This window comes from Cucurbita maxima, unplaced genomic scaffold (genome assembly GCF_002738345.1).
Source record: "Cucurbita maxima cultivar Rimu unplaced genomic scaffold, Cmax_1.0 Cma_Scf00024, whole genome shotgun sequence".
NCBI classification, from domain to species: domain Eukaryota; kingdom Viridiplantae; phylum Streptophyta; class Magnoliopsida; order Cucurbitales; family Cucurbitaceae; genus Cucurbita; species Cucurbita maxima.
The window spans coordinates 201,069-219,062 of record NW_019272040.1 but is presented as its reverse complement, the minus strand read 5'-3'; the positions used below and the strand labels follow the sequence as shown (position 1 = coordinate 219,062).

At 38.4% G+C, this 17,994-nt stretch overlaps 2 protein-coding genes and 1 pseudogene across 5 annotated transcripts; 2 read left to right on the top strand and 1 right to left on the bottom strand.

Moving 5' to 3' along the window:
- The first annotated feature begins 391 nt into the window (after positions 1 to 391).
- LOC111497654 (protein MLN51 homolog) lies at positions 392 to 6,054 on the top strand. Of its 4 annotated transcripts, XM_023148515.1 has the most exons (13): positions 392 to 1,279; positions 2,039 to 2,141; positions 2,228 to 2,430; positions 2,544 to 2,617; positions 2,693 to 3,379; positions 3,707 to 3,821; positions 4,183 to 4,305; positions 4,836 to 4,888; positions 4,985 to 5,030; positions 5,165 to 5,235; positions 5,313 to 5,389; positions 5,488 to 5,578; positions 5,675 to 6,054. In XM_023148515.1, the coding sequence occupies exons 1-10, from the start codon at positions 738 to 740 to the stop codon at positions 5,190 to 5,192; spliced, it is 1,974 nt and encodes a 657-aa protein (XP_023004283.1). In that variant the 5' UTR covers positions 392 to 737; the 3' UTR covers positions 5,193 to 5,235; positions 5,313 to 5,389; positions 5,488 to 5,578; positions 5,675 to 6,054. The 4 variants fall into 4 exon arrangements, with proteins under 4 accessions (XP_023004283.1, XP_023004281.1, XP_023004280.1 ...); XM_023148513.1 differs by having other exon boundaries at positions 2,544 to 3,379; positions 5,706 to 6,054; XM_023148512.1 differs by having other exon boundaries at positions 2,544 to 3,379.
- Positions 6,055 to 6,389: 335 nt separating this feature from the next.
- LOC111497737 (probable receptor-like protein kinase At4g39110) lies at positions 6,390 to 9,489 on the top strand. Its single transcript, XM_023148651.1, has one exon. It carries the CDS (start codon positions 6,652 to 6,654, stop codon positions 9,295 to 9,297), a length of 2,646 nt encoding a protein of 881 aa, XP_023004419.1. The 5' UTR covers positions 6,390 to 6,651; the 3' UTR covers positions 9,298 to 9,489.
- A 341-nt stretch (positions 9,490 to 9,830) lies between these two features.
- On the bottom strand, positions 9,831 to 14,557 carry LOC111497738 (annotated as a pseudogene).
- Between the last annotated feature and the right edge of the window lie 3,437 nt (positions 14,558 to 17,994).

The window sequence follows — 17,994 nt, the reverse complement described above, 5'->3', positions numbered from 1 at the left end:
TTTTTTTTTTTTTTTTTTTTTTTTTTTTTTTTTTTTTTTTTTTTTTTTTTTTTTTTCTCATTCTCATATGGAGAGGAATTTTGGCAGTCCATTGGGTCGACCCGAACCGACATATAGGGCCTAAGCCCACGAATCGTTTCGCTCTAGTAAGGTACTCTACTTACCGGTAGATCTCGTTCCGGTAATGTGGATAACTCAATTTTAAAATTAGTTTAATTGTACAGTGGACCCCACTTGAGTACAGACTTATTCAAGATGCTCACGTGGCGTTTTCTAATTGGTTAGCTTTTTCACATCTCATTTTCTCGACCTTTCCCAGTGTGTCACATTTACCAAATTGCCCTTTTCCCAACAATCCCTCGTTAAGAAATCGTTTTCCAGCCTCGGTCTTTTCTCAAAATTTCAGTAGACTGTCTATCACCTTGTCTTTAATTTTAGGGTTCCGGCCGAAGCTATACCCTAGATTTCAACCGCAATTGTAGTGCATAATCACAAATTTTATGGATTTTTTCTCACTTCCTTCTAATGGGGATTTTGGTTTTCAATTCAAGTTCTCCCGAGGTTTATCGAATTCTTATTCGGTCCGTTTTAAGTCTTCTTGAGGAGTTTGGATCTGTTGTTGTTTGATTTCTTGACGAAGTTTTGTGTTTCTCGGAACTGATTGTGATCAGAAGGGTGAGGGTTCAGATTGTATTATTATTATTATTATTTTAATTTTCCCGTTTTGGAGTTGATTGATGGCTACTGCGACTGAAGAAGAGGTTGATTATGAGAGTGATCCGGAAGAAGCAAAGCGGTTACTCGCGATGCGGAGGCGGGAGGCAAGCGATGATGAGGAGGGGGAAGGAGAAGGAGGAGAAGGGAAGCGGACGATCCGGAGGGTGGGGATTCATTCGGATGATTCCGATGGACAGGGTGGAGCAGCGGAGTATGACGATGAGGACGAATTGGGTGAAGAAGTAGACGAAGACGAGGTTGCTGTAGGAGTTGAGGACGTTGACGAAGGGGAAGAAGTTGGCGAAGAGGAGGATGAGGCGAGGTATAGGGATAGGAAGTTGGGTGGTCATGGAGAACTGGATGCCGCCTCCGGCAATGCGGTGAAGGAGCTGGACGATGATGGAAGATCGTTAGCAGAAGGACAGAGTGATTTGCCCGAGGAGAATCTAGAAGGGGAATTTAGTGAGGAGAAGAAGGCGAACGAGCCCTTTGCTGTTCCCACTGCCGGGGCTTTCTATATGCATGACGATCGGTTCAGGGACAATGCAGGTGGTCGACACAGGTAGAGTTTTTGTTCTCTTTCCCGTTTGGACAAAAACCAGTCCGTTTTTTATTTTTAGAAGGTTAACCTATCATTCATATGCTGTTTTATCTTATTTTTATTTTTATGATTTGGGACAGTATGATGTTGCTAAAATTGTGAACATAATTAAGGATATTCTTAACAAATTGGTGTTCGACTCATTAGAACGAGATTTTTTATTCAATTCTCAACTTTCTGTAGTATTTATCTTAGCTGGAATGTATCTGCATGTTCCGTTTGTTATTTTATGTTCTTGGATTCATGAGATCAAAATTGTGCTCTAAAACTGTCCTTAAAGAAATGGACACTTCTCAGCATATATAAATTCATAGAATGTCTACTTTATATTGTTTTTCCTGGTTATGAAGTGATGTCTCCGTCAAATAGACTTGGTTTTGAACTTAAGGCGAGTGATCTGATGATCCAGTGCATTTACGAGCAGTAATATCACTTTCTTGGACATGGATTACTATGAGATTTGCAGGGAAAATTCAGAAATCTATTTCATGATGCTAATTTCAATTTTCTAAGAAATTTATGAGGACTTAAACGTTTTCCTGTTGAAGATGGAGAAAAATTGATGGATTATGAGACATAATTGCTTTTCCTAGAACTGGATTGTCCCCCCGCATATTTTCTTGTACACCCTTCCTAATTTAAGCTGTTAGCCTACTTTTTGGTGTAACCTATTTCTAACTGCACTTCCCTTTATCTTCTTTTGTCTGAAATAATCCGTAGGAGAATGCATGGTGGAAGGAGGCTGTGGGAGTCCAAGGATGACATGAAATGGGGCCATGACAAGTTTGAAGAAATTACTTTGCATGAAAGGCATCGTGGGGAGGTAATGGTTTGTTTTTTACATGCACTAAAAGCATAACCTTTCTCTCTCTCTCTCTCAAATGTGTTCTTTTCTTTTTACCATATTAGAGGAAAACTTCCAAGAGTCATCCACGAGGTCGAGGTAAAAGCCGAGGCATGGATCACGGTTATGCTCGAGGTAACAGATCTAGAGCATACAATAAAAATAATACCCAAAACGATGCTTCTAAAGTTGTGAGAGGAAGAGGACCTAGACGGTATGAATCAACAACAGACAACAATATCCGATCCTCTCCTTCACAAGATAAACAGTGAGTAAATCAATGGTTGCAAATGAATTTTAATAGCCTCTACTCGTAACAATTTTTGTTGTAGTTCATGGATACATACTCATCCAGCATGTCCATTTTGCATATGACTTCAGATCTGTTAAGCCTCCTGAACGAGCATTACACAATCATACAGGGAGAACCTTGGCACCTCCTCCAAACGTAGAAGGTGAGCCTGTCTCTGTTAGGAAACATGTCTTTGCATCAAGCCTGAATTCTGCTTCTCCGCCTTTCTACCCTTCAGGGACGTCTAGTAAAAACATCCTTAAACTGGAAAAAAGTGAAGTACAAGCTGGACTTCCTGAAAAGAATATGTATGGTGATAGTCGCTCTATGTCACAATCAAGTGTAATGGTGGATGGAAGGCATGTAGTTGATGCTGTTGCTATGGACAGACTTTACATAAATGATTCAACCAATCCGTCTTTAGGAAATCTTTCATCTAAGACAAATTCTGGTTCTTCAGTGGTCAATAATGCTCAGATTCCCCAATCTAGGCCTCAGGGAAGGGGTGCTGGTGTAGGATCTACCAGCTACCCTCCTGCATCACTCCATAGCCAAGTTAACAACGTCTCATTACCGACTCAATCTCATGGTGTAACACGAACTCCTAGTCAAAATCGGGTTCAACCTGCTGTTCAGGTTCCTGTCCAGCAGTTGGGTCAGCGACCTGATAGTGGATCTCAATCTTCATCTCCACCTAAAACTGCTTTGTCAGTTAACTCAGTTGAATCTGGATCTGGAGAGGTGGATTCTTATTCAGAATCAAGCAAATTAAAAACTGCTTTGGTTGGAAAGGGAAAAGGGATGGCACAAGGTATTGGTGCAGGTTCCTTTATTTATAGTGGGGCTCAGATTATGGGAACCTCTGGGAACATGAATATTACTCATGGAGATCAGAACTTTCCTCATACACCAGCATTTTTGCCGGGTAAAGTTTACTTCCCATTACTTTTAACTTTACGGGAAATTGTATGGGTTTACTCTTTGCTTGCGGATAGGCTTTGTACTTTCGATCAGTTTCGAGATTATAGCACTCCTTTTAAAATCTACTTTTAGTTTGGTATGGTGCAACGTTCCTGTGAGTTTATGAACTATAAAAGTAGTTTTGCTTTGTTATAATTTTGTCGATCCATTAAAAATGTATTAAAATATAGATATTATTTTCTTTTTTCCTCTATTTTCCTGTCAAACTTTCTATTTTGCTCAATTTCTCTATTATCCATGCCATTACTTATATCTTCGATTATATGTAAAGTTATGCAATTTGGAGGTCAGCATCCTGGTGGCATTGGAGTTCCTGCAGTTGGCATGGCATTTCCAGGATATGTTGCCCAGCCCCAACTTGGCATGGGAAATTCAGAAATGACATGGTGTGGATTCTTTTTCTAAATGACATTTTCTTGAGGATGTTATATTGCTTGTCATAAATATCTGGAGTTTTTTAACGACGAGGTGAAATGTATTGGCTAATACCCAACCAAATGTTGTTTGAGAGTCATTGTATCCAAAATGATTTGTGAACCCTTGATTTTGCTTCTTACATCTTTCATTGTCTAGATGGCATTGCCAAATTGGTTTTGTGTGACTTGAATGAGCTGGGATAGAATAGATTAAGAAGTCTCTTTATCCGGCTCCATGCAGTTTCTCTTCTTCCATATTCTTCTGAAAAACCTATTTCACCACCCTGCTGCCGGTTGGTGGTTCTAATTTAAGGAGCTTCATATTCTTCAGGCTACCAGTTTTGGCTGGTGCAGCTGGGGCTCTGGGAGCTACATATTGTTCGCCTTATATTGCTGTTGATGGTTCTTATCATGCTCGCCCCTCAGGACAGACATCATCTGTGGCTACGTTGAGGTTAGTATGTTGTATTTGGTTTGATAACTCTTGATGCCGAAATTGTCTTATGTCATCATTTTGTTTGTGCTTTTACTTTACTGAGGCGTGCCATAGTTCAAATTTTAGATTGTCATATTATGGCACTCTGGTGGTGTTGTGGGAAAGCTAATAAAGTATTTACTTTGCATGCTCTGTTTTTTTTTTAGAATTATGTTGTGGATACATAGTTCATTGGTGCCTTTTCTAAAACACCGGTGGGCTTTGTCAGTACTTCCTTTTCTCCTTATTTATTTTATTTTATTTTATTCTTGATGATTAACCAAACTTTCATTGAGAAAATATTGAAAGCATACAACGGCATACAAAAACGAAAGCCTGAAAAGAAATGGGGCAAACTAAAGAAAGGGAAGCGAAATACTGCTTATTTATTTTGTTCATCTTCTTCGACACATGTTCATCGCATACTTACTGCATATGCAATGTTTTGTTTGGGGGTCCTTTTATGCTGCATATAATCACTACATCTTGATCATTTCTACTCTCCGCAGCAAAGAAAATAACACAAACAAATCCAGTAACGAGGCAAAGCCTTCACAGAATGGTAAGATTGTCACTCTTTGTACATGAATATGACCAATTTTCTATGTTTATCGCACGCCATCATGGTTTTGGCACAACTGATCTTTCTCCTTTGCAGAACTTGAAAATGATGATGTTGGACAGCGACAAAATAAGCCGCGTAGGTAAGTTTAGATATACCGTCTATTCTCGATTACCAATAAAATCATAATGGGTTTGCCTTGGCTCAATAGTGTAGATATCAAGATGTATATCCAGATTGATGTAAAACTCTGACTCTTTCCTTTTCTCGTTTTAGATATTCAGAGATGAACTTTGGTCAATGAAGTAAGCAAGCATAAGTAATGGAGCCTATTCCAATAAGCAAAGGTCTGCAATCGATGAACCAAACGTCTCTGTGTTGCTCATGTGCTGATCTCTAACTGGGGATATTTGATATTTTGCAGGCCTTCTTCTATGCCCTTTGTGATCTCTAGCTTTATTCTGGAGCACTTTGGGCTGCTATAGTTCCAATAAGTACTAGGTAAATCAACCGTTGGTTCTTTATTCTTGGTTTGGCTAGAAGATATGAACAGAGACAGACGGTATGGATAAAATATTGTTTGTCTGTTCGTCTTGCAGGAAAACATGATGAACTCCTCCTCTCTTGCCGTTAATCTGAGAACAACAGTATTTTCAGCTTGATGTGTGGGTTTACCTTGTTTAAGTTGCGGTAAGGTCAAGTCGTTCGATTGAATTCCTAGCGTGTATCGCTGAAAATTATACACAAAAAGAAGTAATTATGTTTGGTTGAACTCCATGGTGGCAGATTTTTCTTATGGTTTGGTTTGTGAATGAAGCAAGTGAGCAAGGGCTTCCCCAAATATGAGAAAAATGAGAAGTGATGAAGAAACTTGTTTAGCAGCGCGGCGGCGGCGGCGGCAGCACCAACACCACCACCAACAGCAGCAGCGCAGCTATGTGCTAATTGCAGTTTGATTATTATTGTCAATTCTATATATAATATGAATATGATAGTGGCTTTGGTTAAGAGGTTTGATTGTTTGCTACCTTATTATTGTTACCACTGTGGTCGACTATTATTTTTCTGTGCCTGATTTCTGTAATGAATGTTGGATACACACTACTCGGATTCCGGTTTGTATTTATTGAGTAATGAGACACCACTTCTATTCCATTTTGCATTTACTTTTACCCCTATCAGTTTCATTTTTATGAAAATATTGATCATATTCTATTTTATTCTATGATTCCATCAGATTCAAGCCTTCAATCATCCGAACTCTGTTTAAAAAAAACGATAAAAAATGATTGAATGCGACTATCACTTTAGAGATATTTTATAAAATTTAATTGTGATTTCTTTTTACGATACAAGTGTTTCACGAATTTTATGAATCAATAATTTCGAAGCTCTATTAGATCACAGGTATCTGTCTAAAAAATTTAGTATGAAAATTATTGTTATTATTGATAAAAATTAATTTCTTATGAATGGTATGACTAATATTGAAATGGAATCAAAAAAAAAAAAGAAAAAAAAAAGAAACAGAATGATGTGGTTTTGACTGTTTCAAAGAATATTTGGGTGGTGAAGCTAAAAAAAGGAATTTCAATTGGCCAAAAATGTTCGCAGCAACCATTTGTTGGGTGATCTCATCAATGGTGGATAAAAATAACAAATTGGTTTGGGGAAACCCATAATAGAGACTCCTTTTTAGAAATCCTTTAGCTTTGTGTTGCTTTCTTTTCTTTTTTGATTCAGACCTCCTCACCCAGGAGGGAATGGAGATCAAAGAAAAGAAGAGAATTTCAAGCTTCTCCTCCTCTCCATTTATGTCATCATCTTCTTTGATGGCTTTCCTCCTGGTTTTCCTCTGCTTCATCCTTTACGCCCCCATCGCCGCATTCGCCCTCGGCCCTGGCTCCGGCGTCTCCTTCATTCCTAAAGACAACTTTCTCCTTGACTGTGGTGCCACAAAGGAACTTGGTGCACTCCCTGATGGAAGAGTGTTCAAAACTGATGACCAATCCCTGCAGTTCCTAGATGCCAAGGATGAGATGGTAGCCGCCGCCCCACCCGATACAAACGCCCCATCCCCCGTCGATTTGACAGCCAGAGTCTTCCTCCAAGAAGCTGCTTACCATTTTCAGATGGCTGAGCCTGGATGGCATTGGCTGCGCCTCCATTTCTTGCCTGTTAAAACCAATGACTTTGATCTCTTGGAGGCCAAATTTTCAGTTGTCACTGAAAAGTATGTGTTGCTTCACAGCTTCAACATCAACAATGAATCCACATTTGTTCTCAAGGAGTTTCTACTTAATATCACTGAACCAAAACTCTCAATCAAGTTCCTTCCAATGAAGAATTCAGCTGCTTTCATCAGCGCCATCGAGGTCGTTTCTGCTCCGGAGGGCATGATCTCCGACTCCAACATGGAGCTGTCTCCAGTCGGGATGGTCGACGGCCTAAGCAAATATGCATTTCAGACAGTGTATAGGCTGAACATGGGAGGTCCTGTAATCACTCCAAGAAATGACACTCTTGGGAGGACATGGGAGCGAGATGAAGCTTACAGGAAACCTTTAGCTGCTGGAAAGAATGTTGTTGTTCAGACCAACAGCATCAAATATCAAGACGGCCTGGAAGAAATTGGGAAGTTAATTGCGCCTCCAAGTGTTTATGCAAGTGCAGTTCAAATGGGAGATGTTCAATCCATGGAACCAAATTTCAATATCACATGGAGATTTGAGGCAGATCCCTCATTTGGGTATCTAATTCGCTTCCATTTCTGTGACATTGTCAGCAAAGTTCTAAACAATCTGTATTTCAATGTTTATGTAAATGGGAAGGCTGCCATAACCAACTTGGATTTGTCACACAAGCTAGGAGTTTTGGCAACTGCATACTACCAGGATGTTGTGATTAATTCTTCCTTCATTGTAGAGGGATTGACAATTCAGATTGGTCCAGCGAATGTCGATACGGGCGATGCGAATGCAATTCTAAATGGGTTAGAGGTAATGAAAATAAGCAATTCTGTTAATAGTCTGGATGGAGAGTTTGGAGTGGATGGTAAGTCTGCAAATGGGTCAAACCGTGGCACGGTTGCTGCTGTTGGGTTCGCGATGATGTTTGGGGCGTTTGTCGGGCTCGGTGCGATGGTGATGAAATGGCACAAGAGACCTCAAGATTGGCAGAAGAGGAACAGTTTCTCTTCATGGTTGCTTCCTGTACATGCTGGTGATTCAAGCTTTATGACAAGCAAGACCTCATATGGTTCACACAAGACCAACACTGGTTTAGGCCTTGGCAGGTTCTTCACTTTGGCAGAGCTGCAAGAAGCAACCAAGAACTTTGATTCCAATGCAATAATTGGTGTTGGTGGGTTTGGAAATGTGTACCTTGGAGTGATTGATGAAGGCACCAAAGTTGCTGTAAAAAGAGGAAATCCACAATCAGAACAAGGCATAACAGAGTTCCAAACAGAAATTCAAATGCTTTCAAAGCTAAGACACAGGCATTTGGTTTCTTTGATTGGATACTGTGATGAAAACTCAGAAATGATCTTGGTATATGAGTTCATGTCAAATGGCCCATTCAGAGATCACTTGTATGGAAAGAACTTGTCTCCGTTGTCGTGGAAGCAAAGGCTCGAGATCTGTATCGGATCGGCTCGAGGTCTTCATTACCTGCACACAGGATCAGCACAGGGAATCATTCACCGTGATGTCAAAACAACCAATATTTTGCTCGACGAGAACTTCACTGCAAAAGTTGCGGATTTCGGGCTGTCAAAGGATGCGCCAATGGGGCAGGGACATGTTAGTACTGCAGTGAAGGGGAGTTTTGGATACTTGGATCCAGAGTACTTTAGGAGGCAACAGTTGACAGAGAAATCAGATGTTTATTCGTTTGGGGTTGTTCTACTTGAGGCTTTGTGTGCAAGGCCGGCAATCAACCCATCTTTGACAAGGGAACAAGTGAACTTGGCTGATTGGGCAATGCAGAACAAGAGAAAAGGGACATTGGAAAAGATCATGGATCCTCTTCTAGTTGGAGCCATAAGTCCTGATTCTATGAAGAAGTTTGCAGAAGCAGCAGAGAAGTGTCTTGCAGAACATGGTGTCGATAGGCCAAGCATGGGGGATGTGCTGTGGAATTTGGAGTATGCATTACAACTTCAAGAGTCATTCTCAAAAGGCAAGGCAGAAGAAGAAACCAAACCCGAAGCTACAGCACCTGTCACCCCCACCTCCGCTACTCCTACCGCTGTCGACGATTCGACAGATGCACCAAACTCCGACAACTGCCCTGCTGCCGTGAAGCCAGAACAGAACAGGCAACCGGCAGAGGTCCAAAACCAAACCATTGATGATCACTCCGGCAGTGCAATGTTTGCTCATTTTTCTAATCTCAACGGTAGATGATGATACAAAACTTGGCGGGCTGTGAAACAACAATGCCTAAACACATATGTCATGAAGGTTTAATTGTGGAGTTGGGTGAGTTTGGATAGGCTAATCTGCATTCAACCTGTGTTCCTTATCTTTTCTTTTCTTTTCATTTCTTATGTGGGAGTGTCTGATTGTTTGAGTCAGAAAGGAAAAACAAAAAAAAAACAAAGAGAAGGTAAATATGTTGTGATTTTCTGTACTGATGTTCAAGAATGTACACATGCAGTAGAGGTAATCCCATATATTACTCCAATTATATAAGCTACAACTTGGTTATGTAATCCCTGTAGCATTTTCAATCTTAGGACATGAAATCATCTGCATATTTCAGATGGCATTCCAACTTTTTAAACAAAATTACTTCCAACTTTGTATTATCAAGTTTTAACAAAGTTTTAAACCTTTTTCTTTCTAATTCCCTATCAATAAATATAGTCCAGATGCTCACAAGAACTTGCTCAAACTGCTAGCAGTTTGTTTTGAGGAAGATTGAGAATCATTCAACCAAATAAAAGGTAGAAATTTCATATTTCGATCTTGTGCTGTAGGGGTGTAAAAATGCTGAACCAACATATTTATCCTCCACAAAACAACCATCACTCAACCCAATTGGATTTGGTATATATATTCCCTCAATTAAGAGACTGAATATTCAAATCCCTCCACTCGAAAAAAGAACGAAAATCAACGAAACCGATCACCAAACTATACGGACGAATTCTATTCAGACCAAGCCCATGTACAATTTTTTGGTTTAGTATAAGGCAAGACTAGATGCTCCATTTACATGCAAAATCCAAAAAGCTACACGACCCTCAGTGGAGAGCTGCTAACTCAACGAGATCTTTGTACTTATCAGAGACTAAAGACTTCACCTTCAGAGTTGGTTGGCCGTTGCCTTTTGCTGGAGACACATACTTCAATCCGATTAGTGTTGCCAGGCCTAACAAAAAGAACGCTCCCTTCATTATTTTAGTAATTTACATAAATTGAACAAGAAAAAACTAAAGCTTTTGGGGTGACACTAAGGACTGACCAACAAAATATTCAGTCCAAAAGAACCATAAAATAAGGAATTGAGAGAAACATATACGTATGGAGTTATTAAAAAACGTTTTCAAAGACAATGCAACAAGAAGTGTCTACTTGCTCTCATGTACGCGTCCATACAACAGCCTTTCACCTTTCCAGTACTCCAACGGTCGTGTTTTGAACCTGGTACTTCTTCTCATCCCACATTGCCACGTTGTTCCAGCCCCTGGCAAGATTGGCAGATTACGAAAAGGAATTCGAAAGAAAAATCTCAATAGTATAGAAATAAAAATTTGGGTTAAATATACGGCTAGATACCTGCAAGGCTTTGCCTCCCGCAAATCTTTTTGCCTTTGCGTTCTTTGCTTGCACGAGATTTGGGCTGGACCTGTTATCCAACAATAACCCAAGAAAACCTTGATTTTCTCTCGACAGTAAAAATCAGTAACTAGTAGATTTAACAAAAAGAGGGTTTTTATCATTTTCTTCCCCTTTTCGTAAGAGTAAGGAAACAAATATGTGCCAGATAAAACAAGTAATGAAACTGAATACAGTGCTTCCATATGACAGTGGAGACCACGATAAAGAAAGCCTTCATATATGAAAAATACCACAATTTGACAAAGAACTTCGAGTCATCAATAACGAGCAACTGGAAATAAAGGCGAGGAAAAGAGAAAAGAAAGAAAAGGTTTACCTTATCATGGTGATCTGTTCCACTGCTCCTAAACGGCCCCTCCACAATATTTTCAGGACAAGTAGCAGTTGATTGATCTGTTAGAAAATAAAAAACACACAATCTAAGCCCAAATAAGCAGTACAATCCGTAAAGAGAGAAAATGGTTCTTCATAGAGAAAGCTGAAGCCAATTCAGAATTATAACATGATTGAAAATGTCGGCATGTGCATCTTGTTCAGAAGAACAAACCATCGTTATACAGTTCCTACAAAATGTGAAGCATTGAAGTGGTACACTTCAACTACTAAAATTTATTTAACAATCCAAGACGTACTTCTTACGGAGTTATTATCATTTCTCGGACATATTTAGTAAAACATACTTGTCCAAAATTTATCAAAAAAGACCAACCATCAAAAGCACTAAGATAAGCAGAAACATACGTTAGGTTTTAATTTCCTATTTACATGAATGTACAATAAATTATCAGTTAGAGTAACTAATGATATTCTGGAATTGGTGATCATACCCGACTGACTCTGAATGCCAACCGGGTACCCTTTGATCCTATCCACCTTGGATGTGCTTGGTTGCTCAGAAGCCGATCCTGCGTGATCTTCCATCTGCATATTATCAATTTATCACAACACGATGTAATATCAAACGTCAAAACATATAAATCAACTGGCACAAAGATATGTACCTCGTCATCGGACGCATTAGTTGCATTAGCCACAGCATCTTCTTGAGCTTCGAAACAACTCAATTTCTCATTTGCTTCCACTTCTGCGCAGCTGCCACTAATATCATTAGCTTCCATGCTAGCATGAGTTCCACTTAAGGCAGCAAAGCCGCCAACTTGGTATACTTTTGAAACATTACTCGAAGATATTTTACATATGGAATCAGCATTTCCAATAAGGACTTTGGGCGACTTGATTCCATTAGCTACAGCCCCGCCATCTTTGGTTAAAAGTGACTTTAATTTAGAAACACTTAGACTGCTCTGCAATACCAACTGCATCCGACAAGTGATTAATGAGTTCAAAAAGGGAAGGATTTCTTGCTGGTGATTGGTCAATGTCCTGAGCTGAAAGTGGAACACATGATGACTTTGAAAGCAAAATTTGTCCATTCAGGGCTGATAATGATGCCAGTGGACTTCTCATTGAGGGTGGGGTACAAAGAACCGAATTTTCATCATCCTACTTAGATTTCAGAGTTTCTAACATTTGTAACTGATTGTCCACACTGAAACTACGCTTTGGCAGATTGCCTGTCGAAGATTTCAAATTCACTGTTCGAGTGGCTTCTAAATCTGGAAGGTTTAATTTTTCTAAATTAATGGGTTTAATCTGCAAGCACTTCTGTAACATGTTGATAGCTCGATCGCCTTCTAGATCTTCACAATTAGCAGAGAGTAATTCATCCAAAATTTTATCCACTTTGTTCTCTACCTTGGCTATTGAAGCTACAAAGAAAAAAAGGATCACAGCAGCAAAGAGGGACGATGGGGACTGACCTTTAGTGTTAACGAGGACAGTGCGAAATGAAAAGGAAAAGAGGGAGAAAATGAAAGTATATGATATAGATAAAATGTAAAATCAACTGAACCAAGATGCACGCAGAAGGTTACATTTTGATCTACATTATAAATTACTTACCAAAGAACTCCTCCTCCCCCTCCTCACCCTCAAAGGATACATCTTCATCAGTTTTATTTTCTGAGTTAATTATAGGCCTTGAATCTTTTTCTGTGCCCGGTATTGATACACTGATATTACCTGATTCAAATGTCACTTGCGAGGGTTCTACATTCTGATCATTTTCAGATTTTATTGACGAATATTGATGCTTGTACCTAACAGATCTCCTGCGTGCACAACAAGATTTTGGATTCTCAACCAAAAGAAAACATGATGCTTAAAAGAAAAGACACAAAACTTTGTTAATAATATAGCATGTTAGTGATTATACCCAAGAATTCCTGGTCTACGTGGCGTATATTCGTGGATGGATTTTGTAGGTTCAAGTCCTTCAAAACTGCTCTCGTCTGTTTTCGAATTTCTCTTTTGGCATCTGTGGGTCAATGACAAAATGGGAAGAAAATAATGACACAAACCTATACGCATCTGAAATTTGTGCGGAAAAAGGAGCATAAGGAACTTACTTTCGAGCCTTTCGTAGGCCAAAAAGAACTCCTCTGGGTCTTTCAATTGTTTAATGTCAATTTTTGGTTCCAAGCTCACAGGAGGTTGTCTATTAGAAGAAGATATCATAAAAGTTTGCCAAAATTTTACTTTTGTTCGCACAAAAAAAGAAAAAGTAGGCAAAATTCACTTATTATAAGCATTACCTAGCATCAGGTTTTAAAGAAAACCTAGCCCGCTTTCGGTTTAAGGCCGGCCTTCTTTCTTGTGGATTTTCCTCTGCCTTGACTGTAGCTTCCTCCTTTTTCTCATTGTTTGCAAGAAACGTTGCAGCTTCAGATTGCATCAAATTTGAGTTACCGTCTAAAATTGATCTGGCCTGTTCTTTAAGTTTACTAGGATTTCTTGAGACCTAGCAAATTTAGGAGACCTATGAATCGTTGACTCTCAATTAAACCAAAACTAGACATATATATATATACAAAATGCTTCGATAGGAGCCATGATGATGAGAGAATGGAGATCATGAGAAGCAATACTGTAAAACCATAATTTTCAATACTCTTGCATCAGTACACTGAGAACCAAGCGCCCAAGGGAAATTAGATAGTAGTAATAAGAAGCAAGGCTATAGCACCGTAGCTTCCAGTGCTCTTGCATCAATATACTAAGAAAACAAGCCCCCGTCTTAAACCGGCGAACTATACATCATGCCCGGAACTAAAACAAATCCCAGTTCACAAATCAAATGGGCTAACCAGCTTACTATTAAAAACCAAAGCAGGCGGTGCATTTAATTTTAAGGAAGGAATAAACCATCACACGCAAAGCCAAAAAACATTTCAATTCCTCACACTTTCCACAGTAACCAGAACCATCGAATCAAAAGGAAAACCACGCCACGCTTTGAGATACTTACTGAAAATATGGGAACAGAACATGAATTTCAATTCATCCCTCAATTGCGCACGGAGCTCGTTGAACAAGCAGAAAATGGCACAAATCAAAAAAGCGATGAATTGGAAGCATCATATACAACGAGTATGGAAAGATACAAATACCATGGATTTGAGGTGGTTGTGGATGGCGTCAAGGTCGGTTCCAATACCATGTGGCTTCGACGGATCCGGAAAAATGCCGAATGCGCTCGGAAAGAGATAGATACCAGAATAAGCAGCAAGAGGATCGATCACAGCAGAGAGTCGAGCTTCTTCGTCCACCATTGTTGCACTCTTCAGTCTCTGGATCGAACCCTCTGGAATTGGAGACTGCAGAATTCGAAAGTAAACCAAAGGCGCGAAAAGTTCGTATTATTTTTCCGTATTTTAATGTTTTGCAGATGAGGTCCTTCGAATTTTCCTCCTTTTCCTCTTTGGCCGACGTATTTCAATGAAATTATGTTTGTTGCCTAAATAATTTTATATAAAAATAATAATAATACAATTGTTGATGAATTTTGAATATAGCTTTCATTTTCTTTTAAAATATTACCTTTTTACTCTTAAAATCTGAATTTATGTCCTAAATTTTATAATTTTACATTTTTATTCTTAATTTTGAATTATATTTTAAAATTTTACATAATTGCCCCAAATTTTCACTAATGCACATGTCATTTATGAATTTTTTTATTGATTAATTTAATTTATTAAAATAGTTCAATATCGTTAATTTTTCAATGTAATTACAATTAATTTAAATTTTTTTATCATAATATTTAAATTAATTAAGAAAAGTCAATACCAACGACCCAAAGTAAGTGTAAATAATGAAAACTCAAAGGAAAAAGTTGGGGGGAAAATGTAATATTTTAAAAAATATAGACTAAATACAAATTATACTTAAAATTCATAGACTCGATAAGGTACAGACCTTCTGAAAATGCGTAGACGACAACATTTCATTAGATTAATCTACCAACTACTTCGTATATATCTAAATTTTAATCAGTTTGAGAGCCTACGAATAAATTAGTGGTCAAAGTCAATTCAAGCAATACTCGAAACTAGGGTAAAAAGAAAGAAACATCATGTCTATTGCCTACGTGCTTGTACGGTACGGGTAGTAATTACATATACAATGGCTATGTGACCTGGGTCGGTGTCATGACTCTGGACACTTGAAGTCGCGTCTATCATTTTTCTGCATGCCTCCCTATTTTCTCTATGTTTTAATGCTTTTGTTCCTGTCAAAGCAACGTTCCTGAATTTTCCATCAATTCATTTCCATTAAATTCGTGCGATGTGTCACAGTCATGTTTGTCCAAAGCGTGTTGTCTATGACCACATGTCGAATGTCTCAATCATACTTGTCCAAAACATGTTGTCCATGACCGTATGCCCGTTCCAAACCTTTTATACATGCTTTCATCTTTAAATAGACCTTTACTATATTCATGTTGTGTCAATATAAGAGTGTATGACCATTCACCAAAATCATGTCTACACCCACCATTTTTAAAATGTAGTATAGAGGATATGACTAATTGTCACTTCTTCCTACTCGGGTTATATGTTATTAAACTATTGTTATTGCTTAATCACTTTAACTTATAACATTGCTTTATTTCAAATTGTTTTCAATGTATTTCTTCATTCACGTTTTCTAAAATATTTTTTTTATCGCAAATGTAATTCGAGGCTCTAGTCTACGTTAACATTGTCCGCAAAGTTCGAATTTCTCACAGCTGACTTGTTCGTTGGATTAGAATAAGTTGGATATGTCCATATATCTATCTATAATGAATTGCGGATACAGGATAGAATCATTTTGGATCGGACCAAATACGGGTAAAAGATAGACAAGAAAGAAACTAGGAGGAAAGAAAGACTTTGCCATAGAAGAATGGGATTGGTATTCTAATGACTTCAGTGGTTCCAACATAATACAAATGAAAGAAAGAAGGCCAATGAGATATTAATCTTAAAAGAGGGGGGCGGTAGCCGCTCCGGACTTAATTAGATTGAGCCTTGGTATGGAAACCTACTACTACTAAGGGAGAACTTTCCACTTCCGAGAAACTCTGGAATGCAAAATGGGCAATCCTTAGCCAAATCCTTTTTCCGAAAACAAAAAGAAAGAAAGGGTAAGTGCACTCCACTCAATGGAAGTTGTTCTAACAAATGGAGTTGACTACGTTGCGTTAGTAAAGAATCCTTCCAAACTCACTCCGGAAAAGCTGCCTTCGTATTACGTACTAAAATCCTTATACTATAATGACAACTGGAATCTCATACTCTATCATAGTCTGATAGATTGAAGAACTTATTAATCATATGCGAATAGAATCAAGATAGAGTCCCACCCATTATGTCAATACCGACAAAACAACAATGGATAGTCACTCAGTGAGAGGCAAATCCGTCGAGTCGACTTTCAAGTGAGGATACATCCTGTCTACCTAAGACTAAAAGACTAAGACCTAAGATACACCCCCTCTCAAAAAGGCTGATTGTGTGCAATCTCACGCTTGTTATTCCCCCATCTTTTCATTCTCTACGGCGTCTATGATGGTCGATAACTCTCCGGTGTGTGTTATTCAAATTATCATCCAATGGAAAGGTTGTAGTAGAATACAAACCAGCTAACTGGCCTTGTAATTCGCATCCCATGAATGTTAAAGAGGATAACTCACCCGTATTATTATTGTGGTCTCTAGGATGTAATGTGTGATCCAGTCTCCTTCAGCATTTGATCAGAGTAAATGAACTATAGTTCGAATTACCTTATCTGAAGAACGGCGTAAATAGAGTCAACGTACCCCTCTCTATCATATCAACGTTGTCTCTATCATGGGATGATTTCATTAGGGTGATAAACTAATGCGCCACTTCCCTGAGACCGGGCCGAGTTCTATATTGAATGATACTAGAGACCGAGCCCAATTATTGTTTGTATATGTTTATATCTCTAAAGGGTAACAGAATTGAGGGAGTACTTTGTTGTACCAGAATGGAGATGGTTTGTTTTAAGGAGTAATTACTCGTTGTTGAATGTTATATATCAAAAGGTTAACAAATTTAGTTGAGTACGTACCATCATTGTCCTGTTGCCGTAAGAGTGCGATAGTGCATGGATGCAGTTGTTATGTCGCAATCTCAGAAACCCCAGAAACCAACCGAAAAGGCTTCGCATTTAAAGCAAAACGAGCCGGAGACAGCTCAGGCGCGATCCATCGGACCTAGACTATCACGACAAAGGTAGTATATTGATATTTGTACCTTAGTTCTCCCCGTAAGTGCTAATCTCCTTTGAAATAATCTATGAAGTGGGCTATTGAGGATTACTATAAAACCCTCATTTGTTGCCCAAGCTTATATCTCGGAATACTGCTATGACCGATCTATCACCCAATCTACTTAAAAAATTTAAAAGCTTTGCTCTGCGCGGTTTAGAGAACAAGTTTCAAAACTTAGCCGATTTAAAGTAATTTTTTAAGTAATTGATAAAAATATTTTTAAGCACGAGAAATATCATTTCAAATATGTCATTGAGTTGTTGGAAAAAACAAATAAACGACACTCAGAGTTATCAAATTTATTATTATTATTTTTAAGTTTTAAATAGAAATTATATAAGGAAATGAAAATTATTAATATTATTTAAAAATATTATTTTTTTCAAAGAGACGAAGAAAAATTAAGGAATTTCATATGTGCAAATTCCTGAATCCTAAAATATAGTAATTTAAAATAAAATTTAAAGAATATTCATTTTTTGACCCAAAAAAAAAAAAAAGGAAAGATTATTTATTGATTTTTTTTTTTTCTTGAACCCGAAATTGCCGGGGAAGTTCACGCGCGCATTGCA

Coding starts and splice junctions, on each gene's coding strand:
- LOC111497654 (XM_023148513.1), top strand. CDS start 738: ATGGCTACTGCGACTGAAGAAGAGGTTGATTATGAGAGTGATCCGGAA. Junction 1,280..2,038: donor AATGCAGGTGGTCGACACAG/GTAGAGTTTTTG, acceptor AATAATCCGTAG/GAGAATGCATGGTGGAAGGA. Junction 2,431..2,543: donor TCTCCTTCACAAGATAAACA/GTGAGTAAATCA, acceptor ATATGACTTCAG/ATCTGTTAAGCCTCCTGAAC.
- LOC111497737 (XM_023148651.1), top strand. CDS start 6,652: ATGGAGATCAAAGAAAAGAAGAGAATTTCAAGCTTCTCCTCCTCTCCA.